General features: G+C 34.5%; 1 protein-coding gene across 2 annotated transcripts in view; it reads right to left on the minus strand.

The window, feature by feature from the left end:
* The window catches only part of mh (DNA-dependent metalloprotease SPRTN), a 150,298-nt gene that overhangs the window by 4,895 nt on the left and 117,653 nt on the right, over positions 1-27,750 (minus strand). Inside the window, exon 7 of one of the 2 annotated variants that reach the window (XM_090391530.1) lies at positions 15,471-15,711. In XM_090391530.1, the coding sequence (XP_090247656.1) occupies positions 15,471-15,711 (241 nt within the window). Of the gene's footprint in view, positions 1-15,446; positions 15,712-27,750 lie in introns of both variants that reach the window. The other variant, XM_090391529.1, reaches the window with a different exon arrangement.

Consider the following 27,750-nt stretch of genomic DNA (forward strand, 5'->3'; position numbering starts at 1 on the left):
ACAAGTGTAATAACACTACATGGGGAGTATATAGAATAATGTGTAAGTTACGTGGTTCTACCTCAATTCCTTCATGGTGATTATCACAACTTTTCAGCACCCTTGTAGATGCATGGTATAGTAGCAAACTCCTAAGGACCAGAGACATTTTGTTATAGCTATAGACCGAGGTTCACTATATTGATTTTTTTTGTGTGTGTGTGTGTGTGTGTGTGTGTGTTTGTATGGGGGGGGGGGGGAATGATTCCCTATTCCATTTTCTGTGAAACAAAAAGTAGTAGAAAGAGAATAAAAGAAATAAAAGGAAACAGAACAAAGGAAATAGTGAGAAAGAAAACAAAAGCAATTACAGAAAATGGAAATAATACACCGATGATGGAACAAAGGATTGGCAGGAAACATACATAACCACAAAATGAAAGTACAAATAAAAGCAATAATAGGAAACATAAGAAGGAACTAAAAGAGTGAAATTATCAAAACGAAAATCCACAATTAACATTTATTAATATTACAGGTATTATTACAGGTATCTCCATAGAGTCAAAAGACTCATTGTGGGAGATCTATTTATTGACACAATAGCCAGCATTCACACAATACTTATCACACTTCTCCTTAACTAATTCACTCTGATGAAGCACCCGCAGCCACCTCTGCCAACTCATTCAACCCATTCACCACCCTACAAGCAAAAAATCTAGTCCTAACACCCTTGCTAACCACACTCTTATACAGCTTCCACTGGTGAACCCTTGTTCTCTCCCTTCTTGCCATGTATTAAAAAAAGCCTAAAGTGACAATCCTGTAAAACTCCTTTACTAACTTAAATGCTTCTATTACGTCTACTCTTTATTGCCTATCAGCTAATTTTTGAGTCTTTTGACTCAAAAATTAGCTGATAGGCAATAAAGACCATCAATCTATTCTCATAGGGAGCATTCCACAGACCTGTCACAATCTTTATCACTTGCATCTGGATCCTCTCCACAATTTCTTAATCACCAGAGAATCCGGGAATCAAGATGTGTGCAGTAATCTAGATGTGGCCTTATATAGAGGAACAATAACATCTCTATCCCTGCTTGTCAGTGTGTTCTTCAACAACAATGTAATATGATGTGCTATTTTGGTTACCTTCACAATATGTCCTCTGAACTGCAGGAAGAGGCCAGAAAATCTGTACCTGTGTCAGTTCAATCAATATAGTACACAGCTTCTGATCACTTCCCAAAGTGCATCACTTTACACTTGGCCACATAGTCTAAGTCTTCCTGTATCTCTGCATTCACCTTCATTTACCATTACTCTTCCCAATTTAGCATCAGCAAACAATTGAATATTTCCTATATCATTGATATACAAATTAAACAAAAGAGAACCAAGTACTGAGCCCTGTGGTACACTGGTGGTCACTTGCCTTCTCATGGACTAAACTCTTCCATAAACCACTCTTTGATATCTGTCCATCAGCCACCCATCAAAATCCGAATCATATATGTAATCTTGTCAAATGCTTTTGCCAAGTTCAGCAATATCACAGAACAGTCATTTCCCTTATCCAACTCAAATGTTACCTGATTATAAAAAGTAAGCAAATTACTAAGGCAAGACCTACTCTTCACAAAACCATGTTGTTCCTTGTCTTTCACCAATTGCTCCAACATCTTAGCCAATACTCCTGATATGCTGATTGGCTTATAATTTGTTACTTCTTTCTTCGAGCTTCCTTTATGCAATGGGACTATTTTGTTCTCTTTTCACTCCATTGGCACCTTCCCACTACTGGGGCTTAAATTAAACTGCATGGTGATAGGAGCTGATCATTTTCTTGCACATTTTCATAATACACAGACAAATATGCCATCTAATCCCATGGCTGTGTTTGTATTGAGGTTCTGCAATATTCTTAAGTACCTCCATTTTCTCCAACCTCTCTATTCATGCTCCTCAGTAATTCAACTATTTGGTTTGGTTCTGTTACTGCCCCCACCATCAGCATTTTTTTATATCTTTCCATAGTCATTCCTCCTTTAACTTGCCACATAGCGAGAGAACTCCATAAGATTTCTTCTCACCTCATCAGCTATCTTTCTCTCATAATTAGCTTTGGCCTTCCTTACCATACTGGTCATCCTTCTTGTCTGTACCTTATACTGCTCACAGGCATGATGAACATCTTTTTCTTTATAATCCCTCTACTACTTTTTCTTTATCTGCAACTCCTGCTTAATGAAGCTATTCATCCATCTAACTCCCATCTGATTTATCCTTTTGAGTCTAAGTTTGAAGAAAGCAGATACTGCTTTCTTCAAACAACCTTTGACCACCTCCCACACACCAACCACATCTCTCCCCTCCAAATTCATATGCCATTGCTCTGCTGAAAGCTGTCAGCTTGTCATGATCACCTGCTTTGTAATTCTACATATATATCTTCTTGGAAAATTCTGCATGTCTGGCAATCTCCCAGGTCAAACCACATGATCACTTTCTCCAAACAGAGGCAGTGTAGCTAGATTGGTTATTCTTGTAGCAAGGCTTATACGTTGGTCATACATAACTGGTAATTAACTTAAGGAATTTACAATGCATAAAACGGATATTAATTAAAGGAAACTTTAATGAATACCTTCAATATTTCGGCAACGTCACGCTGCCATCTTCAGGAATATACAAATATGGTATGTGCACGCAGGCACTAACAAAAGCAAATGAGGAAGAAGGCAAGAAACTAATATTGTTCCTAAAGTCCTAATGGTGCTCCCTAGCAGGCTAGTCTTGGTCGTTGGGCTGAAGTTCTCATGATGCAAGTCTTCCAAATTTGGGGCAGTCTCATGCACCCAAATTTGTTGAGGTTTGGAATGTTTTTTAGAGCTGCTGATGATTCCATGAATAATTTTTCGTACTTGAACTTGCTGAGGTGTATTATTTTAGTTTTCTTCCAACGAATTCTATGGCAGGTATCTATGGCATGGTCTTCAAACCCAGAGTGGCTGTACTGGTGAAACCGGATGTAGTCTTTGTGTTCTGAAATCCTTATCTAATCACTTCCCCTAGACCTACACCAAGTAGGTCTAGGGGAAGTGATTAGTCTTTGATAGAGCAGATAAGGGATGGCAACTTTTAATATGGTCTATAACAAGAAGTTAGGTCATATTTTTTGGAGGATATTGCTTATTTTCTCAGAGGTGCCCCGAATGTAGGGGATGGTGATAGATTTAGTGTAATCTTTATTGTGAAGGGGAGGGGGGGTTACTGGTTTTAGTATTTTTTTGGGGTTGTAGCCATTGGCAAAGAAAGTGTTAAGGATGTGGTTTAGTTTTCAGTGGTTAGGGCATCGTCATCTGAGCAGATTAATTTTGTCCTGTTATATAGTGTTTTAATAACCACATATTGTTCTGAGGGGGGGGGGGGAAGATTGCTGGTGAATGTATCTGCCTGTATGGGTGGGTTTTTTATAAACAGAGAAAACTAAAGATCCATCAGGCTGGCGAGTAATTAGAGTGTCTAGGAAGGGAAGAGTGTTGTTTCCTCTTTTTCCAAGGTGAACTGGACCCTGGGATGTTGGTTGTTTAAGTGTGTTAGGAAGGAGTGGAGTGTATCTGAGCCATGTGGCCAAATTAGCACAGTTGTGCTAACCGATACCAAAAACTGCTTAACCTTATTTTGAATAAGGTTGAGCAACCTTTTTTGCTTCGAAAAGTTTTTGCTCTGATATGCTGCTCAGTGAGACTGAGCAGCACATTCTGAAGATTCCTACCACCAAATCTGTTTAGATGTAAGCTATCCACCTTATATAAATCCTTCCTTCCATCAAACTCCACACCATTCCTACTGCAATCTGTGTACTGACTCATTTGCAATCATAGCTCGCCATCTCAGCTTGCCTCTATCATACCACAGCAACAGACTCACAAGTTTTACTTTCTCACTCTTCTTTTTTGCAAGCACTAGCAACTCTTTCACATCTTCTTACATACCAACCTCATCATTTGCTAAATCATTTGTACCAGCCAAAATAAATTTGATGTTTTAAGGATACTTGTGACATAAAGACTGAATAATATAAGCACGTAAACACACGAAAGATATTTAATTAACCAAATATTTCAGGATGGAAATAGCAGACCATCTTCAGTGGCACTACAAGAACAGTTTAAAAAAAAATACAAGGTGGAATACTAACAAGAGATCATTTAAAAATAGAACAAGCCGCATGATGTTATATCACTAAGTATTAAAGGGAATCTTTTTAAGCAGAGACATGATTGAAATAAAGATATTAATTAATAATATTAAATAACATAAAATTAATATGAATTAATGAGTTATCTTGATTAGACTTTCCCAGATTTTTGATATAGATATACAATCATTCCAATTCAGGTTAGACGATGGAGTAAGGCCTCTACACTTTCTTTGAATAAACGTTCAAATTTATAATGGGATCTATGTAAGAGGCGAGTTTTTGACCAAAGGATGTTGTGGTTAGTTTCAATCCCGTGCTGAGCCAATCCAGATTTTTCAGGTTTGTTGTGATGAATGGAGGATTGATGGTCTTGGATTCTTTTTTCAAGAGAACGTCCAGTTTGTCCAAAAATAGGAGAGATCACAGTTGCAGGGAATTTGAATGGAAGAAAACAACCAGTTATCCTTTTTTAGACGTTCTCCTCATCCAGTCACCTTCAAATACTCTTACAACTACAGTTTACAGGAAACCAACTTTCACAGGTCGTTATATTCTTAAAGAACCAGCCCATCATCCTTGTCAAAAAACAGGAATCATAAAATGTCTAATCAGAAGAGCCAAAACTAATTGTTCTACCTCTAATTTTCTACAGAAAGAACTTTCTACTATCCAACAACATATGAAACTCAATGGCTTTTCCAAAAAAGAGTACTCAACATCTTCTCGATTCTTATAATCCACCACAAAACAACAAATATTCAATATGTTGAGTTCCAATTCCATACATATCCAGGATTTCAGAACCTATCGCAAGAATTCTGAAGAAATATGAGTTAACTGCTACGTATTCACCTATTAATAAATTATCCTCCCATTTTCCTTCTCCTAAAGACAAACGCTCAACTATGTCTCTTCCTGGAGTTTATCAAATTCTATGCAACTGTGATCTCTCCTATTTTGGACAAACTGGACGTTCTCTTGAAAAAAGAATCCAAGAACATCAATCCTCCATTCATCACAGCAAACCTGAAAAATCTGGATCGGCTCAGCATGGGATTGAAACTAACCACAACATCCTTTGGTCAAAAACTTGCCTCTTACATAGATCCCATTATAAATTTGAACGCTTATTCAAAGAAAGCGTAGAGGCCTTACTCCATCGTCCTAACCTGAATCGGAATGACTGTATATCTATATTAAAAATCTGGGAAAGTCTAATTAGGATAACTCATTAATTCATATTAATTTTATGTTATTTAATATTATTAATTAATATCTATATTTCAATCATGTCTCTGCTTAAAAATATTTCCTTTAATACTTAGTGATATAACATCATGCGGCTTGTTCTATTTTTAAATGATCTATTGTTAGTATTCCACCTTGTATTTTTTTTTTAAAACTGTTCTTGTAGTGCCACTGTAGATGGTCTGCTATTTCCAGACCGAAATATTTGGTTAATTAAATATCTTTCTTGCTTTCTTACGTGCTTATATTATTCAGCCAAAATAAACATCTCTTTCACCTTAACTCTCTGCATCCTTATAGCATCACTGACATCCTTTATCTTAGCTCCAGGAAAACAAGACTTTGTCACACTCTCCTCAAGGACCTCTCATATCAATGAATCGCCATACAAAATCCAATTCTTATTTTCATGCTATGCTTTCTCTATCCTTTCTTTCACTTCTGAAGCCTGGCCCATGCTCACCATCTATTTCTCTAACCACTCAATCTCACATTTTGTTCTGTGAAGAACCCCACATAATTGTGCTATCTTTTCCATTACTATCTGGTTACTCTTCATTTTCCACCATGTCATTTGTACAGTCACTCATACCACTTGCAGCACTAACTATGCCAATCATGTTATCACGTGCTTCATCTTTCAACTCACCACTATTAATCTTCTTTCTCTCTTCACACTTATGACATTCGCTCGCAAAAATAAGTTTCTCCGTTTCATTCTCACTTCAAAAATCTCTTGTTCTGCGAAGGCCATACATTTCACACATGTTGCAGCAAATGTAATCACTCATATTAAAATCGTCCACCATCGTCTTGTGTATCAGCAGGTGTGAATGTTAGCTTCTTAATTAGACAAAGGCCTAATGATGTACAGCTGACATATATCGATTTCTCTCAGAATTGTAAATTAAATAAAATTACAGATATACAAATTAAAATTAAATTACAATTAAAGATACCAAGAAAAACTACAGATATACGGTATTTCTTTAATCAAAAAAATTATGAAATTTGTTTGAGTAACAGCTCATTTTCTGTTTCAAAGCTACTTTATTCATAAGGTAAAAAATTCTAAATTTCAGATTTAGAATTTGAGTTTTTAACCTAAATTTTTCACCTCAATGGTACACTTTGCACACAATCAGGAACGGCTCCTGATGACAGAAAGAAATCCATTATACTACCTATTTTCAAAAAAGCAAAAAATGAAACTGTTCAACTTATAGAAGAAAAAGTCTGTTGGATTCAGAATACAGCAATATTGAAAAAGAAAATGAACTATATAGAAAACATTTAGTAGAAGAACGAAGTGAATTTAGAGATACAGAAAGTTGCTGATTCAGCATACTGTAAAACAGCTAATTGAAAAAAAAAAAAAAGACTGACAAAGGAGGATGGGCTAGCAATTTGGGATTTAGCCAACAAATAATATTCTTATTGGCTTTAACCAGTGTTTCTCAATGTTTTTTTGATCATGTCCCACCTCAGTGTCTCAAAGATTTTGCCCCCCCCCAGCATAATAGTCAGCCAAGTTCTGAAACAGTATAATATAAATATGTACATGTACATTTTCTAATTGCCCCCCAAAATACTCAAATTTCCCCACGTTGAGAAACACTGGCTTTAACCATAACAAAATGATGGCATAACATGAATATTTCATGCAGCTGGGGCATCTCTCAGTTAAACAAGGCACCGATTGTTTTCATCAGGAAACCAGGGTGAAAAGTAAAAAGTCAGCTACTGGACAAATTCCAACTTATCAGCAGCAGAGATCAAGACTGGCACCAATCTTGATCTCATCAACATACGTATCAATGGGGAAATGGAACCAGCAGAAGAACTGGATAAATATCAGATTGACATAATGGGTGTTATTGAAATGAATACAAAAACAGGTGAGATCATTCTAAGCAACAAATACAAGATGTTATATTTAGGCAATGAAAATCAGGGATAAGGGGGAGTAGTTATAGTATTGAACAGTAAATATGAGGATCATTTTACATTGTGGCTTAAACCACAATGTAAAATAAAGCTAAATCCCAAATTGCCAGCCCATCCTGATTTGTCCAGTATCCAGGTACGATACCTAAAAGAGTGCACCATGAGAAGGTGAGGTATGGACATTAGGTCAGAGGCCCTAGTCAGTTCTCCACATTCCTTTAAGTGGAGGTCTCCTCTCAATTATACAGCTTTGACCCTTAAGCACTACTAACATAATATCCTGTACACTCCTTGAGGGCACATGTCAGGAATTTGATGATGATGATGATGAGGATAATCTTCAATGGCAGACAATATCAAGTAAAGCGATGTGGGCTAATATCAGAATTAGGAAGTGGAAAACAACATATTTGTGCTTATGGTCCCACAGAAGATTCTATTAAGGAAGAAGAGGAGAAATTTTTCAAGGCATTACAGAAGACAGATCTAATGCCTCTAAACAGCAAAAAGAGATCTAAACAGCAGAGTAAGAAATAATTACCAAAGATATAAGATTGTCTTAGGAAAACTTGGAGAAAAGATCAATGCTAATAATGATGGTGAGTATTTGCTAGATTTCTGCTCAGAACATGGATTAGTTATTACTAACACCATGTTAGTAATAAATATCAGGAAGGTGGTACAATATGTAAGAAAGTTTTGAAACAAATCAGAGTTGAACAGCTATCAGATGTGAACTGTACACTCAAATACACAAACATTATTCAAGAAAAGCTGAGAGTTTGAAAACAAGAACCAAACCTAGGAGATTCAGTGGGAAATCCTAGAGAAAATTTTGACCAATTCAGCCAGAGAGGCATGTGGTGAGGTAAACTGCAAGGATAGAAAAATCAGAATTCCATGGTGGACTGAGGAAGTTAAAGAGATAGTGATGGAAAGAAGAAAGCATATCCAAAGGGCCTGACAAGTCAGCCAGGTTCTGCTCTTAGAGAATACAGAGAAAAATGTAAGCAAAGCAAAGCATTGTGTAAAATTAGCTAAACAAAAACCATTACAACACTTAAATAAGAACACAGAAAATAAACATCAGAAAGGTGGCAAGATATTTTGGAGGCTGTTGAAAAAGCTCAGAAATGGAAGAAACAGTATGTGAAAGGAATTATATACGATAAAGGAGACAAGAAAACTGAGGATAAAGATATTTTTGTTACACGAAACAATTATTTTGAAAGATTGCTAAATGTAACAAGCAGTGACAGCATGGTGGTAGAAAATATTCAACATGAATGCCATCTGGAATATATATTTGTATTCAAAAAGCTATCACAAACCTGAAATTTGGAAAGGCAGCTGGAGTAGATGATATGTGACTAGAAATGCTAAAATATGGAGGTATAACAGTTTTACAGTGGCTACACTGGATAATTCAGAAAGCCTAGTCAGAGTGGCAAGTTCCTAATGATAGAAATAGAGCGCTGATAGTACCCATCTATAAAAAACAGAATAAAGCTGAATGTGAGAATTGCAGAGAATTTCTCTACTGAGTTCATATTGAGATTTATGCAACTATTTTTGAGAAACTGCTAAGAAAAATTGTGATGGAGAAGAACAACCTGGGTTAAGGACAAACAGAGGTTGTTAGGATCAGATTTTCACTTTAAGACAGTTGAAAAATCATATAAATATAACATGAATATGTATTTAAGTTTTTTAGATCTGGAAAAGGTATATGACCAGGTGCTAAGAGAAAAGCTATTCAAAACGCTCCAGTTAAATGGTGTAAATGGGACATTATATCAAGTAATACTTTGAGTTGTAAGTTAGAAGTTAGAAATGAAGGAAGTACAGGAAGATGGTTTGAGGTAAAATCAGGTGTGTAACAAGGGTGTACATTATCTTCACTGTTATTCATCATCTACATGGATCACATTATGAAGAAAAGCAGTATTAAAGCTGATATCAAAATTGGAGATGATAATCTTAGCTCTTTACTTTATGCAGATGATGTTACACTTTTAAATAAATTCAGGATAAGTTTGCAGGATTCCCTAATAAAATTGCATAACTGCTGTAATAAATTTTGTATGAAAATCAGCATTAAAAAGACAATGAAAAAAGGCAGGAACATTGAAAACATCAACTGCATGAATGGAGAACCTATAGAACAAGTAAAACATTTCAGTTATTTACGCACCCTTTTAGTGAAGATGCCAAATTAAAGTTGGAAACAGACAGCAGAATTAGCAAAGCTCATATGGTAGGAAGTCAACTGAATAAATTTATATGGAATAACCTCCGCACAGTCTTTAAAAGAATGCGGAGAAAGACCAGGGCTTCTGACCAAATATCCATCATCATCTCATGGTACACCCTGTTAGGTTTCTATCTGAATACTGAAACGAATGAAGATGGGTTGGCAATTTGGGATTTAGCTGACCAAACTGTATTCTTATTGGAATAAACCACAATTTAAAATGATGGTACAACATGACAGAATTTCATGCTAGATGGGGCGTTGCCTGGATAAACAAGGCTCCCCCCCCCATTGTTTTTGGCAGGGAACCAGGGCGAACAGCAAGAAGTCACCTACCTGAAAAAATCCTGAAACACATCCCAACTCAACATCACCAGAGTTCAAAATCGATACTATGAACATAAGAAGCATGAATGGCAAAGAAATGAAAAAAGCAGAAGAACTAGATAAGTAGCAGATCAACATAATAGAGGTGACTGAACAAAATCTGTTATAATCTTTCTTAGCAATAAATACAAATGTTATATTCAGGCAATAACAATCAGGGGAGAAGAAGGAGCAGCTACAGCATTCAACACTAAATAAGAGGCTAATCTTCTTGAATGGTAGACAATATCAAGTAGAGTGATGTGGGCAAATATCAGAATGGGAAACTGGGCAATGACAATTATTTGTGCCTATGGTCCCACAGAAGGTTCTACTAATGTAGAAGTGGAGGAGTTTTTTTTTTGAGGCTTTAGAGAAAGCCACTGACACAATGAAAAAGGAAAAGTTGGTCCTTGTTGGAAATCTAAATAGCAGAGGATATGAATGTCAGATATACAGAAATATTTTGGGAAAATTTGAAGAAAAGAGCAAAGTTAATAATAATGTCAATTACCTGTTTGATTTATGCTCAGGACATGGACTGGTTATTACTAACACAATGTTCCAACATAAAATGTGCATAAATTTACATGGAAAGAGGCAAGGAATAAGAAATGTCTCATTGACTATGTTATTGTTAATAGTGAGGTTTTCTCACTGGTGCAGGACACCAGAGTGTACAGAGCATTTGAAATTGGAAATGCTCATCATTTAGTCTTGGGCAAGGTAAAATTGAATTTCATATTGAAAACAAGACAAGAAATTTTTAAAGTGGATAAAATTTGAGCAGCTCTCAGATGTGAACTGTCGACTAAAATACATAAACATTATTCAAGAAAAATGAGAGTTTCAGAAGAGAAACCAAACCTTGGAGATTCAATGGCAAGCCCTGAAGAAAACATTGATTCAGCCAGAGAGGTATGTGATGAGATTGTCTACAAGGATAGAAAAATCAGAACTACATGATGGACACAGGAAGTTAAAGAGGCAGTGAAGGAAAAGAAGAAGGCCATATGAAAAGTTCCTGGTAAATAAGTCAGCTTGTGCTCTTAATACAGAGACAAATGTAAGAAAGCTAAACACACTGTGTAAAATTAGATAAACAGAAGTCATGGGAAGACTTTGGCAAGAACATAAAAAGTAAATATCAGGAAGGTGGCAAAATATTCTGGAGGTTGTTGGAAAAAAAAAAGCTCAGAAATGGAGGCAGGAGTGCTGTAAAAGGAATCAGATATGATAAAGATGACATGAAAACTGGAGAAAAAGATATCCTTGATGTATGGAGTAATTACTTTAAAAAATTGCTAAATGAAACAAGCAGTGGCAGCACAGTGATAAAAAACACTCAACAGGAAGGCAATCTGGAATACATACCATATTTTAAGTAGAAAAAGTCATCAAAAGCCTGAAATATGGAAAGGCAGCAGGGGTAGATGAAATTCAACCAGAAATGTTCAATTATGGAGGTATAAAAAAGTCTTGCAGTGGCTGCAGCATGGTTTAGAGGGACATATTTCAGATGATTGGAGTAGAGCTCTCAAGCTCTCACAATACCCATATATAAAAAGGGAAATAAAACATAAAACTGAATGTGGGAATTACAGAGGTATTTCCTTACTGAGTGTTCCTGGTAAGATTTATGCAAGTATACTTGAGAAACAGTTGAGAAGGATTGTGGAAGTGAAGCTTGGTGAACAAGCTGGATTCAGGCCAAATAGAGGCTTTTAGGATGAGATTTTCACCTTACGACAAATAGTTGAGAAATTGTGGGAATATAACAAAGATCTGTATTTAAGTTTAGGAGACCTGCAAAAAGCATATGACACAGTACCAAGAAAAAAGCTATTCAAAATGCTCCAGTTATATGGAGTCAATGGGCATTATATCACGCAATACTTAGTCTTTATCTGAGTTGTAAGTTATCAGTTAGAATCGAAGTGTAAAATCTCTCATGATAAATGACTTCGTAACTTATCATGTTCGGTTTTAGTTGTTTTTCTTTTTTTTTTATAGGAAAATGTACTGAGAAATTTGTTTAATAATCCTTAATGAAAAAAATATTGTATCGAGCCTTTGTTAAACTAATGTGGCACATGATGTCATCAAGTACAGCTACTAAATAATGTTAAGTCAATAAGAGTAAGATAATGCTAAGATTAGTGAGAAAATTCTGAGAATTGCCATTGATGGAAATTTCCAGAGACCCACGAAGAATGATGTCACCATGCCCATAGTTGTCATGGAGACAAAGAATTCCAAAGATCATGAGGAATGATGTCAGCATGTCCGAAGGTAAATACATGACCAGTTTCGAGAGACGTGTGCAAACGCACAATGAAGATTCAGGCTTATATAAGGTAGATAGTCCAAGAAGAAATTTGTCTTGGGATTTTTTTTAGGCATTCTCTTATCTAAGTCCCCATAATGCCAAGATTTGCTGTCGGAAGTGAAAGAGAAATGTCGTTTAGTCTTAGGATTTTTTTAGGTCTTCTCTCACCTAAGTCCCTGTGTTACAGGGACTTAGGTGAGAGAAGACCTAAAAAAATTTTGCAGTCAGAAGTTGAAAGAGAAGTATCATGAGCTCAAGTCGTCTATCTGGACCATTGCCAAGTGAGAGATGTGTCGAGTTGCTATGGAAGGAAGGAAGGAACCACACATTGCTGCTATGTTAAGGATCCAATGAAGAAAGGCACAGTCGACTACCCATACAAAGAAGAAATTTGGCAGGAAAAACAGGATCATGTCAGTAAGCAGACAGAAAGATAAAAAGGAGACTTACGTGTGTGTACAAGAGTTTGATGTGAGAGCCTGTCTGCTGAACAAATATTGTATGTTAAAGGAGAATTAGGCTTAACAAAGGTAAGTCCTATATTCAAGTAATGTTATGCTAAATTGTGAGTTAGTTTAGAACTAAGTTTAGAGTAGAAAGAATTGAGAATACCTAGAATACTGTAATGGCTTTGTGATATACCGTATGTATCGTCTGTAAATAATTCCTTTGGACTTAAATGGTTTGTAAACAACACACTGCACTGATTTTATCATTGCACTATCCTAAAAAAATATGAACCTGCATATGATAGAAGTTATTATGATTTACATTTAAGCAATGACTAGTTTAAAATAAGAATAATATAAGTGGGGAATGCAAATGATATCTGCTTCGTCTTTGGTTTAAGATCTTATACTCTCGCATTCAATATATAGTCTAACTAGCACAGTCATTAAACAAATAAATTTGTTAGACTATAGAGCACTAGAGATAAGAGAAATAAATATATGGTAGCAGTTCATAGCTATAGGCAATCGATCATTAACGTTCAGCTGACAAGAATGTGGTCATATGTTCAGCTGACAAGAATACTGAACATATGACCACACTTATTACAGAAGGAAGTACAGGAAGATGGTTTGATGTTAAATTTGATGTCAGACAAGGATATGCATTATCTCCTGTGTTATTCGTCATCTATATGGATCACATTATGAAGGAAAGTGGTATTAAACCTGATATCAAAATTGGAGATGTTAATGTCAGCTCTTTGCTTTATGCGGATGATGTTATACTTCTAAATAAATCTGCTACAAGTCTGCAAGATTCTCTGACTAAACTGAATAGCTGTTGTAATAGATATGGTATGAAGGTCAGCAATAAAAAGACAAAGACAATGAAAATAAGCAAAAACATTGAAAATATCAACTGCATCATGAATGGAGAACCTATAGAACAAGTAAAACATTTCAACTACTTAGGCACAATTTTTAGTGAAGATGGTAAATTAAATATGGAAACAGACAACACAAAGCCAGTATGGTAGGTTAGTTAAGTTAACTGAATAAATTTATATGCAATAAGAGAGAAATTAGTAAAAACACTAAATTAGCTGTATATAAGACAGTGTTCAAACCAATTTTAACTTATGGATCTAAGAGCTGGGTTAGAAATAAAACTCTTGTTCAAAGACTGGAGATCACAGATAGGAGAGTCCTGAGAAAGATTAGTAGAGTGAACAGATAGCATCAATGGCAGTATCATTAAAACTGAGGATATTAGGAATGAACTCTACATTGTTAGTATTCAGGAATATGTTAGCAGAGCTAATCTCATCTCAGGTGTTATAGACGCTTAAACAGAATGGAGAGGAAAGATTAGTTAAACAAGTGTTCTTTGCCAGGATGGCAGGAAAGAGAACCATAGGGAAAAACCAAGATGTAGGTGGATACCATAAAAAGTGCCTTAGAAGACAGAAACATTAAAATCTGATTATATTGAAATGTTGACAGATTACAGACTAACAGATAACAGGCTAATCTGGAGGAAATTTGTCAATAGGAAGTTAGTAATGACGTAACTTTTCACGTAGTACTATCATAAGATCCTGTATATCACCTGCAGGTATATTTCAGGAATATGATGATGATAATGGTTTTATGTAGCTCAGTGAAAATGGCATTTACACTCCACAGCACTTGGCCTGCCTGAACCTATGTTGAATTCTAGTAACTGACGGAGGAACATTTTCTAAGCCCCCCCCCCTCTTTTTTTTTTCAGTTGGTTCCCAAATTAATTGATCTCTGGCATGGAATGTGGATTTTTACTTCCAGAAACTGGGGTTTTTCATCCCATTAACTCAAGATAATTGACTGTAGGACCCTAGCTGTCTCAGACAATAAATATATAGAGTAAAGATTAGGGATTACAAGATGGTAGCACTTGTCAGCTGTCTCTTCACTGGCTGCCATTTATAAATAGTGATAGTCTTGGGCTAGCTATCTCTGACTGGCTACCAGGAGATTGAACTGTCCCTCAGTGTCCAAAAGTTAGAGAGGGCTAAATGGCCTACCTTATTCCTATAAGGGAATTACAGGTATTAGTAGATAATTTTATACTCTTCTTTCTCATATTTCTCCATTACTGTTTATTATTTCTTCATGTTAAAAGAAATACAAATGGTTCTTGGCTATCTTTTTGTCAATGTATGATTTTTTTGTCATTTCCTTTGCTCTGTTTCTTGCAATTTTTGTTCTGTTTCCTATGACTTTTCTTTGTGTTCTGCTGTCAATATATGATTTCACATAATTTTCTTTGCCTAGTAATTGTAATGTCGTTTGCTAGGAAATTCAGTTTGCTATTGTGAAGATTTTGAGCTTTTACTGTTTGCAATAGTGAGCTTAAAATAGCATTGGTTCTATGGGATTTAGGCTCAGACTTTTCCACAGTTTGTTATAGCACATCATTTCATTATAGTTGTTTGCTATTGTGCATATTTACTGTACATTATGGCTAGTAGGGTTATCTACTATAAAATTTTCATTTTAGCTGATTACAAGAAGTCCATAAAAGAAATAGAGCCACTAAGACTGTCAATCATCAATATAATATAAACAATCATATAATTAATATATAATATTTGCATCTTCAAATTCATATATACTTGCCGGTGCATGGAATTTCATGCTTACATGAAACTGAGGAAGGAAATTTTCTTTTTACAATTTTCTTCGGTTCTGGCTCTTTAATTTTTATAAACTTTCCACCACATGACTGTTGATGAGTATTCCACCAAAAGTCTCTTGAGGATGGTGGTCTGTTAGTTGCTCGCTTCACAAGGCCATAATAAGGAGGACGTGTTTTGCAAATACCACTGCACCGCCACCAATGTGTGCGATACGCATCTACTTCTGCATGGAAATTGTGATAAACCTGTTGGTAGCAACAAAGAATTAATGTAAAGATAAAATTTTAATTTATTAAAACAGAAATACTTTATTTGGTATTAATATTTATTTATTGTGTCGAAAATTTCTAAACTTATGCGAACTTAAATTTGATGAAGTCAGAGGTGTTTTAAAAGAAAAAAAAATTCTAGATCAGGTCAAATTTGAGATTCAAAAAATAACAAACCAGTTTGAAAGAAAAATAGCGACAGGAATTGAAACTAGTCAAAATATTATTTTGAACTATCATAATATCTTGTGCATCCAAAAAAATGATGCAGCAGCATTGTTTACCATACATTCAGTCTAGCACAAAGGTGTCAAACTGACAGTCCAGTGTGCAGCCCCCCAATGCCTCCAGGAAAGATTTTAAAAAAAGGATGGTTGCTTTTTATAATAAAATAGAAATACCGTATTTACTCGAATATAACTCGCCCTTGCATATGACTCACACCCCTGTACCCTGATTTTACTTTATGAAAAAAGAAATTAAAAAGTTTTGCATGTACTGTGCATCGCACACGAAAATAAACTTTAACCATTTTCACTTCGGGACGATAACTCGCTCCCCGCAGTAATAAACAACACGCCTTCCCCAACTGCCATTATACTGCAGATGCAAAACAAAAAAATGAGTAGTTTTATTGTACCACTGAATAAAGTACAGAGACATTTGCTGTCTATGTAATATATTTATTTAGTGCAATTAGAGACAACTGGTATAAAAATGGCACAAACTAATGAGTCACATTCCCCCCCCCCCCCATTAACCATGCCATTTAGACTTAAGCAAAACCATATGTTTCACCAGCAAACACAATATCTAACTAAAATCTATTGTTTTTAGTTAGATGTGTGCGAGTGCCCCACTAACTCAAACACAAAGCTGCAATAAAATTCGTAAACGTGTCAAAACTAAGACAGAGTGAATATTATGACAGTTTCAGGTATTATGGAATTTGGTTGAAGAGAATTAGCATTTCAGCTCAAAAATGTCGACTTGACTTTGTGTTTTAGCAGCGCGATCTTTTGCTAATACCACACCAATCTGTAATGTATCTGAAATCTTGTAAATTACTTGTAATTTTTACTTGGAATAATGAGAAAGAAGATGACAATGCACACAAGAAAACTGCACTCGAGGCAGGAAGTAGCTATAACGAAGAGGTTTTTTTTTTTTTTCTTGGTAAGTCATCCACATTTTCAGTTTTTTTTTCCTAAAAACTTTAGTTTCTAAAAATCCTCGCATATCTCGCACCATGATTTTTTAGCTTCAATTTTGGGGGAAAAAAGTGCAAGTTATATTCGCGTAAATATGGTATCAATTTACTCGTTTTCATATGACATTTATAGTTACAATATTGATGCAACGACCTGCTATAATGTAATTGCAGTAATAAAAATTTACATCGCAATTTCAATGTTAGATCCAATTCTAAACAATCGTAAACTATATTTATTCTTTCATTGTTAATTTATAGCACGCTGCTGGTAGCGTATTGAAAAAGTTGAATTCTATTGGCTACCAGCTGTTCACGTGACGCACAGCATACGCACTCATGGAAATCCAGCTATGAGTTTATAATTGCCTGCTACAGTCAATCAGTGATATTTGAAGTTCATGTGCACGATTCAACGACAACCTAGCAGTGAGAGAATCCCTTTTATTATTATTTTTTTTTTTTATTTGCAATAGAATCGTGCAATGGTCTACAGTTTTGTGCGTTTCTATTCAAACGTTTTTATAAAAATTGTTAATAATATTAATAATATATTAATATAATTAACGGCTATTTTAGCCTGTTTTTGTTTAGGAGTGTCCCTCATATTTAATACATTGGCTAACATAACTCAAAAGGGGTATATATATATATAATTTAGGACATTACGGGCGAGTGTAGAAGGCAATTATGGCAGAATAAAAAATGTTGAAAAATTATGTACATACCTTGATTTTGGTTTAAAGATGCCTTCTAAATCCAAGCTCTGGTAATGTCCTAAATTATATATATATATATATACCCCTTTTGAGTTATGTTAGCCAATGTATTAAATATAAGAGACACTCCTAAACAAAAATAGGCTAAAATAGCCGTTAATTATATTAATAGTGTTTTAGAGGAGTAGCATGGGCATTTCCCAGAAATTATACTTAATTAAGAATATATTTATTCACCGAGGCAATGTCGCTTTCCAAGCCAACAAGAAAAAGAAAAATTGCTGATGAGAAGAGAAAATTTCAAGAAAAATGAATTAAATTACTTCTGTACTGAAACAAAGGACAAAATTGTGTGCATTATTTGTAATGAAACAATTAGTGTCACCAAAGAATACAATATATAAAAAGGCACTATGATAAAATTCACAAAGAACAATATTCACGCTTGGAGGGTAAACTGAGAGAAGAAAAATTAAGTATGAAGAATTCACTTCAAAGTCAACAACAAGTATTTTCAAAAATTATGAAAGATAATAAATCAGCAGTGAGAGCCAGTTATGAAACATTCCAAACTTTTTAGTGACGGTTCCTTGGTTAAGGAGTGTATGATAAAAGCAGTCGAAAACGTATGTCCCAAAAATCTGCAAGTATTTCGTGATATTTCTTTGTCCAGAAATACTGTGATGGAAAGAATAACCGAAATGGCAGATAGTCTGCATGACCAGTTGCAAGAAATATCCACAAACGCACAGTGCTTTTCAATTGCACTTGACGAAAGTTTCAATATTCACGACGTGGCTCAAGTTGCTTTGTTTCTTCGGGCTTGCGATGACAATATGAATATTACTGACGAGTTCTTGGAAATGATTCCCATCCATGTAACCACTACAAGGGAAGACATTTTTGACACTGTGTGGAGCATTTTTGAAAAATACCAACTTCCTCTAAACAGGCTCGTAGCAGTGACAACCGATGGTACTCCAGCAATGATAGGTAAAAATAAAGGTTTTGTGTCAAGACTTGCAGCAAAGTTAAAGGAAATGTATCCAGACATTCCAAAACTGCAATCTTTCCACTGCATCATTCATCAGCAGGTCCTGTGCTCCAAAGTATTGGAAATGAGCAGCGTACTCAAGCCTGCGACAAATACTGTGAACTTCATCCGATTCAGAGACCCTCAATCACTGCCAGTTTGCACAATTTTTAAAAGACTTGGAGAGTGAATTTGAAGGGCTACCTTATCACACAAAGATTCGTTTGTTATCTTGTCATAAGGTTCTGAAAAGCCTTTTTATTACTTTTAGAGGAGATCAAATTGTTCCTAGAAATGAAAAATCATGATGTTGCATTTCTTAATGATCAGACATGGGTACAAGATCTAGCATTCTTAGTTGATATTACAGGACATTTGAATGATTTAAATGTCAAACTTCAAGGGAAAGATCAGTTAATAACACACATGTATGATGCACTGGAAAGTTTTAGATGTTAGTTTTGTTTCAAAATCATTTAAAAGAGAATATTCTAAATTACTTTTCCTATGTGTGAACAGTTAAACAATAAGAATCAAAGTTTTACCTTTTCTCAGTATTGTCCCAAACTAGAAATGATAAAAGAAGAATTTGAGAGGCGATTTAAAGATTTTAAGGAGCAATTAGAAGTTTTTCACTTTTTACAGATCCTTTTTCGTTTAATTTCTAAAAAGCTCCTATTTGTATTCAAATGGAACTTATTGATTTCCATTCTAAAAGTGAAATACCAAGAAGTTGGTGTACCAAAAATATCCGGAAATAAAAAAAGTTTGCAGCAAATATTCTATGTTATTTTGGAAGCACTTATTTATGTGAACAATTATTCTCATGTATGAAAGGTAACAAAACAGCCCACAGATCAAGATTAACCGACATCAACCTTTCTGCCATAATGAAGATCGTATGTTCACAATCTTCGAGTCCAAATTTTGGCAGGCTGGTTAATAATAAATGTAGTCAAGTGTTGGGAAAAAAATAAAATACTGAAATTAAATACTATATTATGCAAGTATATATATAAATTATATAAATTATTTTAAATGACTGATACCAAGAGATAACATGGTGTATTTAAAAAGATACTACTAGTTTACTAGTTTCGTTGAATGGATCAACTTCTTCAGGTATCACAATCAAAGAAATATACAAAAAATAACAGACTTAAAAATTGAATTAACAGTACTAGTCCAAAAAAAACAATAGTACATTTTGAAAACAGTAATGCGAGCTTTAGTTACAAATAAAAGTTGACTACATGCTGTCACGAGTGTGCCATTATTGAACAGAGGCAATGTGTGCTTCAGAAAGATTGAAACTTAGAGAGTTATTTATATGAGAAGAATCTAAGGCAATTTCTCTGGATTCGACAATCTTTCTTTCAAGTTCATCATAGCACACATGGATATTAGAAGTTTGTGTCCAGTCCACAACGTGTTGGCAGCCTTCACCTGAGTTAATGGAGAAAAGAACGTGGCTAGAGAGAGCGCTCTTCCTACAACAGGAGCTCTAGTCCTGTTGTAGGAAATATCTCTACGGTGCTGCCAAACATAGAAGGATGGATTTAGCAGTTTGGCCATAGTATGGCTTTCCACCATCACATAAGATCTTGTAGATTCCTGGAAACTGAGTTGGAAGATGTTTCTCTTTAGGTTTACTAAGTATGGAGCGAAGTTTTGGGAGCGTAGTGAAGCAAGTTCTGAAGTTAAATTTTAGGACCACCTAAATTATTTTTGGACCACATAAACAAGTTTCATGAAAAAATCTCTTTTTCCTTCGAACTGGAATCCGATGACTGCTTTCTGTTTATAGATCTGAAGCTTTCCAGATGTTCTGAAAGTATTAAAATCTCAATTTTTAGAAAACCTACTCATACTGACAGATACCTTCATGCTTCTTCCCATCACTACCCTCTGCAAAAATTTGGTATTATTTTTACCATAGCACACCAGGCCAAATCTTTACTAACAGAAGAAACAGAAAAAGACTTTTTAAGAAAAGTCTTTTTCTTAAAAAGACTTTTATCAATAAAAGTCTTTTTATGATAGAACTTGCTTCACTATGCCTAAAGAGAAACATCTTCTAACTCAGTTTCCAGAAGTCTACAAGATCTTATGTGATTGTGGAAAGCCATACTACATAAACTGCTAAATTCATCCTTCTATGTTTAGAAGAACACCGTAGAGATATTTCCTATAACAGGACTAGAGCCAGCGCTCTCTCTAGCCACATTCTTTTCTTCGTTAACTCAGATGAAGGCCGGCAACACATTTTGGACTGGACACAAACTTCTAATATCCATGTGTGCTATGATGAACTCGAAAGAAAGATTGTCGAATCCAGAGAAATTGCCTTAGATTCTTCCCATATAAATAACTCCCTAAGTTTCAATCTTTCTGATGCACACATTGCCTCTGTTCAATACTGACGCACTCGTGACAGCATGTAGTTAATTTTTATTTGGAAATAAAGCTCGCATTACTGTTTTCAAAATGTACTACTGTTTTTTTTTGAACTAGTACTGTTAATGCAATTTTTAAGTCTCTGTTATTTTTTGTATATTTCTTTGATTGTGATACCTGAAGAAGTTGATCCATTCAACGAAACTAGTAAACTAGTAGTAAATTTTTTTAAATAAACCATGTCATCTCTTTATCTCCCGGTATCAGTCATTTAAAATAATTTATAATATTTTCTACTGTTGGATCCTACTTCTAAATCTTTACCTTGGATCCGATATGTTAATCACTATGATGTTCTTAAACAATTAATAAGTTGCAAGTTGATTTCTAATTCAAATATAAAGAAAATTTATATTTAAAGACTGCGCCACTTTATATCTGAATTAGTTCAAGAATTGAAGAAAAACCAACTCTCAACTACCTTTCCTTTATATGTTGTTATTATATATACTGGCCGAGAATATTTAACTTACTTAATTTACCCGCTCTGGTTCAAATATTTTATGAATGGTGCAGTAAAAGAGATTCAGGCAAAATACATCTTTTGATTAACAAAAACAAACATTTAATTTTAAAATCACAAATTTTACACTTAACTTCAATCAGTAATTAAGATATCACAAACATTTTAACTCCTCAGATAAATTCAATCATACAACTCATACAATGGTAAATCTATTATCTCTATAATACAGTCTTCTCACAGTTCCTTAAGTTCCAAAATACAATAAAAATTGCAGTAATACCTCTTCACAAACAAACACTTTTAAATTTACACTTTAGCTAACTTCCTCAATAGTTACTGTTAGTATAAGGAAATTCTAGGATGAAACTCTCACACTTCTCTGCAAAGGAATATTAATGGTTGGAATAATCTTACCGATAATCTTCTTTCTTCATAAACTTATACGTAAACACTTTTTTTATAACTGTAAACACTTAAACAGTATATGGCACTCATTAAAATAATTCTTCTAAGCAATAACTGAATTAATCGTCGGTCATTATACACATAAACAAACGTTCTTGCATGAAATACTACTGATCACTTATGAATTAAGGCAATACACAATAATTCCTTAACTTGAGGTTTTGTATGCACAGCTGTTCATTCTTCCTGCATTCATTTAATTCTTTAGGCAATATATTTCTAAGCACAGCTAATGGTAAACTTCAATTTTACAGCCTCTACTATTCTAGTAACTCCGTGCTTTATTTCAAGATTGTGTGTGTCCTTGACAGGTCGGCCCTGAAATTAAATCTCAACTCAAATATCGCTAGTCTATTTAGTAGTCACTCAGCTGTCTTCTGTAGCCATAATTGTTATTCTACAACTTATTAGCTAACCGCCTCTCGACTAGTAGACCTTATTTAGCTGCTTGAGTGACTTGCCGACTTGCTATTAACGTACTGTGATTTCCAAATGCCGAATGCACCGATTCCAATCTAATGCCAATCCTCTCCTTTCTCTCTCTCTTAATTCCTCTATAATTTCAGCGTTCATCGCTTATATATCCCTTCTTCGCGCCTATATTATTCTCGTGATTTCTTTCTAAAACTCTTTTCAATAAAACTTCTCCTCACGTGGTGTTCCAAAACGTGCAAGCTATCTAACATACGTTTCCATGACAACAAAACATAATATAATTGAGGTATTGCATAATGCTAAATTTCTACAAACAGGAACAAAATAAGAATATTTACATTTCAATTAATGCGCAGTTAAATTATCAAATATAAATTCTATATTAACATAGAAATAAGCTAAATAGCTTGATTTTAACGCAGAGTTTTTCTACTATTAATACATATATTCTTGATTAAATAATTAAATATTAGAGAAAATTAAAGGTAGTTATATGAATATTAAATTGTAAAATAAGTTGTTTACATTAAATAATATTTACAAGTCTAGCCTTGGTGATGGAAGATTATGTTGGATTCTGAACCAAATAATAATTACTCTAATCTCTATATAATCAGAATCCAACACTACCGAGTAAAAATGAATAGTCACAATATATATATATATATATATTAACCCAAAAATATTATTTTTCCTCAAAATATTTTCCGTAACATTTAAAAAATTCCCCAAAATATAGACCCCCCCCCCCCACCAAAAAAAAATGTAGAAGTATTTTATTTCAACACAAACACAAAAAATTTCAAACTGACAGGAGGCACTGTAAATTTTTGTGCAGGTTATTAATGTGAGTTTATACTTTTTTTAAAATGATTTATTTGATTTATTCAAATAAAATTTAATTTCGGTTTAATTTGGATTAAATGCTATCTATTGTAAATATTAATATAATAAAATATTCTTCATATTATTATTTTTTCTTGAAGGATAGGTTAGTTTATTTACCGTCAAATGTATTTTTATGTCTGCTATGAAAAGTTGATGATCTAAGCACAGTCTGCACTGCACCTGGAAGTGTTTTTACAATTTTCATCATGGATTTCTATCTCTGATGGATTAGAATAAAGTCATTTTGGTTTCTGGTTCTATCTCCAGGTATATAGTCTACAATTTGCTCTATAACAAACACTTTTACAACAAACTCACTCACTTTAACATATGAATGAATGTCCTGATCAGATTTTCATAGGTGCAATGCTGTTCTAAATGAAATTCACTATATTAAGCTATCTACTATAACAGACCATTCTGTTGTCCTTACAGTGTTGCCATGGCAATAGAGTGAATTCATTTAACTACCTAGGATGTATGATCACATATGAAAATGAAAAAGATATAAACATAAAAATTGCAAAATATTTAAAAATAACAGGTGTAATTAACTCTATATTTAAACCAAACCTAGTTCAAAAACAAACCAGACTAAAAGTATACAATACATTAGCCCTACCAGTCTTAATGTATGGAAGCAAAATCTGGACAATAAAACAAAGACAAACAAAGATTAACAGCAGCAGAAATGAAGTTTATGAGAAAAACTGCAAAGTATACCCTATTTGATCGCAAAAGAAATGAAGAAATTATGAAAGAATTAAACCAAGAACCAGTAATAGAAAAAATTAAAAAATATAAACATAAATGGATGGAACACGTTCAAAGAATGAAAACAGAAAGATTACCAAAACAAGCCTTAAAGTACAAGCCATTAGGAAAAAGTAAACCTGAGCGTCCTCTTAAACGATTCAACAATGACTTCTAAGGCCAGAACAGGCTATGGTAGGCCTAAATCTTTGATACACATGATGATTATTATTTTTTTTGAGTTGTCATAATCATTATACTATTATTTTATATGTCTTGTAATGACTTAGAATAAATAGAATTTTTTTTATTAATTTTCCAATTTATTTAAACTCATTTTTTCACTTTCCTTCGATTCTAATCAGCACAGGTTTTATTTAGTCGAAAATGTTTTGCGGCCAACTTGAGATACACTTTTATAGCAAATGGCCCGCGGTCCAATTGAGTTTGAGACTCCTGATCTAGCATTTACAAACAAGGAAATGATTGTACACGATCATAAAATGAAGTGTTAATTTGTCATAGCATTCTTATATAATGACTTTTCTTTTAAGCTTACACGGTGATCCAAATGCATTTTTGAAAATTATGGAGACAACTACCATGTTTGAATAACAACTTTAGTTCATCATCATCATCAAATTCCTGCCATGTACCCTCAAGGGGTGTACAGGATATGATAGTACTACATGAAAAAATTTACATCATTATTAATTTCCTATCTACAATTTTCCTCCAAATCAGACTGTTATTTGTCAAGACTCCAACATTATCAGATCTTATATTTCTATCGTCTAAAGCACTTTGTACCGTATCAATCCACCTATATCTTGGTCTTCCTCTGGGTCGGTTTGCTGCCAGCCTGGCAGAGAACATTTGTTTTGCTAATCTTTCCTCGCCCATTCTGTTTAAGTGACCATACCACCAGAGATTAGCTCTACTAACGCATTCCTGGATGCTGACAATGTCAAGTTCTTTCCTAATATCCTCGATTTTAATATGATATTGCCATTGATGCTATCTGTTCACACCTATAATCTTTCTCAGGACTCTCATATCTGCGGTCTCTAGTCTTTGGTCAAGTGTTTTACTTCTGACCCAGCTCTCAGATCCATAAGTTAAAACTGGTTTGAACACTGTCTTGTATACAGCTAATTTAGTGTTCCGACTAATTTCTCTCTTATTCCATATGAATTTATTCAATTGACTTCCCACCATACCAGTTTTGCTGATTCTGTTGTCTATTTCTATATTTAATTTACCATCTTTAGTAAAAATCGTGCCGAAATAGCTGAAATGTTTTACATGTTCCACAGGTTCTCCATTCACAACACAGTTGACATTTTCAATGATTCTGCCTATTTTCATTGTCTTTGTCTTTTTATTGCTGACCTTCATACCATATCTATTACAACAGCTATTCAATTTAGTCAGAGAATCTTGCAGACTTGTAGCAGATTTATTTAGAAGTATAACATCATTCGCATAAAGAAAAGAGCTGACATTAACATCGACAATTTTGATATCATGTTTAATACCACTTTCCTTCATAATGTGATCCATATAGATAATGAATAACAGAGGGGATAATGTACATCCTTGTCTCACACCAGATTTAACATTAAACCATCTCTTCCTGTACTTCCGTCAATTCTAACTGCTGACTTACAACTCAAATAAAGACTAAGTATTGCTTCATATAATGTCCCATTCACACCATATAACTGCAGCGTATTGAATAGCTTCTCTCTTGGCACCTTGTCATATGCCTTTTCCAGATCGACAAAACTTAAATACAGATCTCTGCTATATTCCCATGTTTTCTCGACTATTTGTCGTAAAGTAAAGATCTGATCCTGACAGCCTCTATTTGGCGTGAATCCAGCTTGTTCTTCACCAAGCTTTTCTTCCACACTTCTTCTCAACCGTTTCTCAAGTATACTTGCATAGATCTTGCCAGGAACACTCAGTAGGGAAATACCTCTGTAATTCTCACATGCAGTTTTATTTCCCTTTTTATATAAGGGTACTATGAGAGCTCTACTCCAATCATAGGGAATTCGTCCCTCTGTCCAGGCTTTCTGAACTATGCAGTGCAGCCACTGTAAGACTCTTATACCACCATACTTCAGCATTTCTGGTTGAATATCATCTACTCCTGCTGCCTTTCCATATTTCAAGCCTTTGATGGCTTTTTCTACTTCAAGTATGGATATGTATTCCTGACTGCATGCCTGGTCAGTGTTTTTTACCACTGTGCTGTCATCACAGCTTGTTTCATTTAGCAGTTTTTCAAAGTAATTACTCCATACCTCAAAGATATCTTTTTCTCCCGTTTTCATGTCAACTTTATCATCTCTAATTCCTTTTACAGCACTCTTTCCTCCATTTTTAAGCTTCTTCAACAACCTCCAGAATATTTTGCCACCTTCTTGATATTTATTTTCTATATTCTTGCCAAAGTCCTCCCATAACTTTTGTTTAGCTAGTTTTACACAGTGTTTAGCATTCTTGCATTCGTCTCTATATTCTCTAAGAGCACAAGCTGACTTATTTGCCAGGAACTTTTGGTATGCTTTCTTCTTTTCCTTCACTGCCTCTTTAACTTCCTGTGTCCACCAGGGAGTTCTGATTTTTTTATCCTTACAGATAAACCTCATCACATGCCTCTCTGGCAAAATCAATCAATGTTTTCTTCAGATTTTGCCACTGAATCTCCAAGGTTTGATTCCTGTTCTCAAACTCTTTCATTTTTTCTTCAATAATCTTTGTGTATTTTAGTTTACAGTTCACATCTGAGAGCTGCTCAACTTTTATTCGCTTTAAAACTTTCTTACATGTTATTCTTTTCAATATGAAATTCAATTTTATCTTGCTCAAGACTAAATAGTGATCACTTCCAATTTCAAATCCTCTGTACACTCTGGCGTCCTGCACCAGGGAGAAAACATCACTATCAACAATAACATAGTCAATGAGACTTTTCTTATTCCTAGCCTCTTCTCTCCATGTGAATTTGTGCACATTTTTATGTTGGAACATGGTGTTAGTAATAACAAGTCCATGTCCTGAGCAGAAATCCAACAGATATTTGCCATTATTATTAGATTTGCTCTTTTCTCCATATTTTTCCAAAATATTTTTGTATGTCTAACAATCATTTCCTACTCTGCTATTTAGATCCCCAACAAGGACCAACTTTTCCTTTTTCATTGTGTCAGTTGCTTTTTCAAAAGCCTCAAAAAATTCCTCCACTTCTACCTTAGTAGAACCTTCTGTGGAACTATAGGCAGAAATAAGTTTCATTGTCCAGTTCCCCATTCTCATATTTGCCCACATTACTCTACTTGAGACTGCCTGCCATTCAAGAAGATTAGCCTCGTATTTTGTGTTGAATACTATGGCTACTCCTTCTTTTCCTTGATTGTCATTGCCTGAATATAACATTTTGTATTTATTGCTCAGAAAGATCTCACCAGTTTTGGTCTTTTTTGTTTCAGTCACCCCTATTATGTCGATCTATTACTTATCTAATTCCTCAGCTAGCTCCATTTCTTTACCATTCCGGCTTCTTACGTTGATAGTACCG

Source organism: Typopeltis vanoorti, chromosome 4, assembly GCF_054136105.1.
Source record: "Typopeltis vanoorti isolate ZY-2024b chromosome 4, IOZ_Tvanoo_1.0, whole genome shotgun sequence".
In the NCBI taxonomy this organism is placed as follows: domain Eukaryota; kingdom Metazoa; phylum Arthropoda; class Arachnida; order Uropygi; family Thelyphonidae; genus Typopeltis; species Typopeltis vanoorti.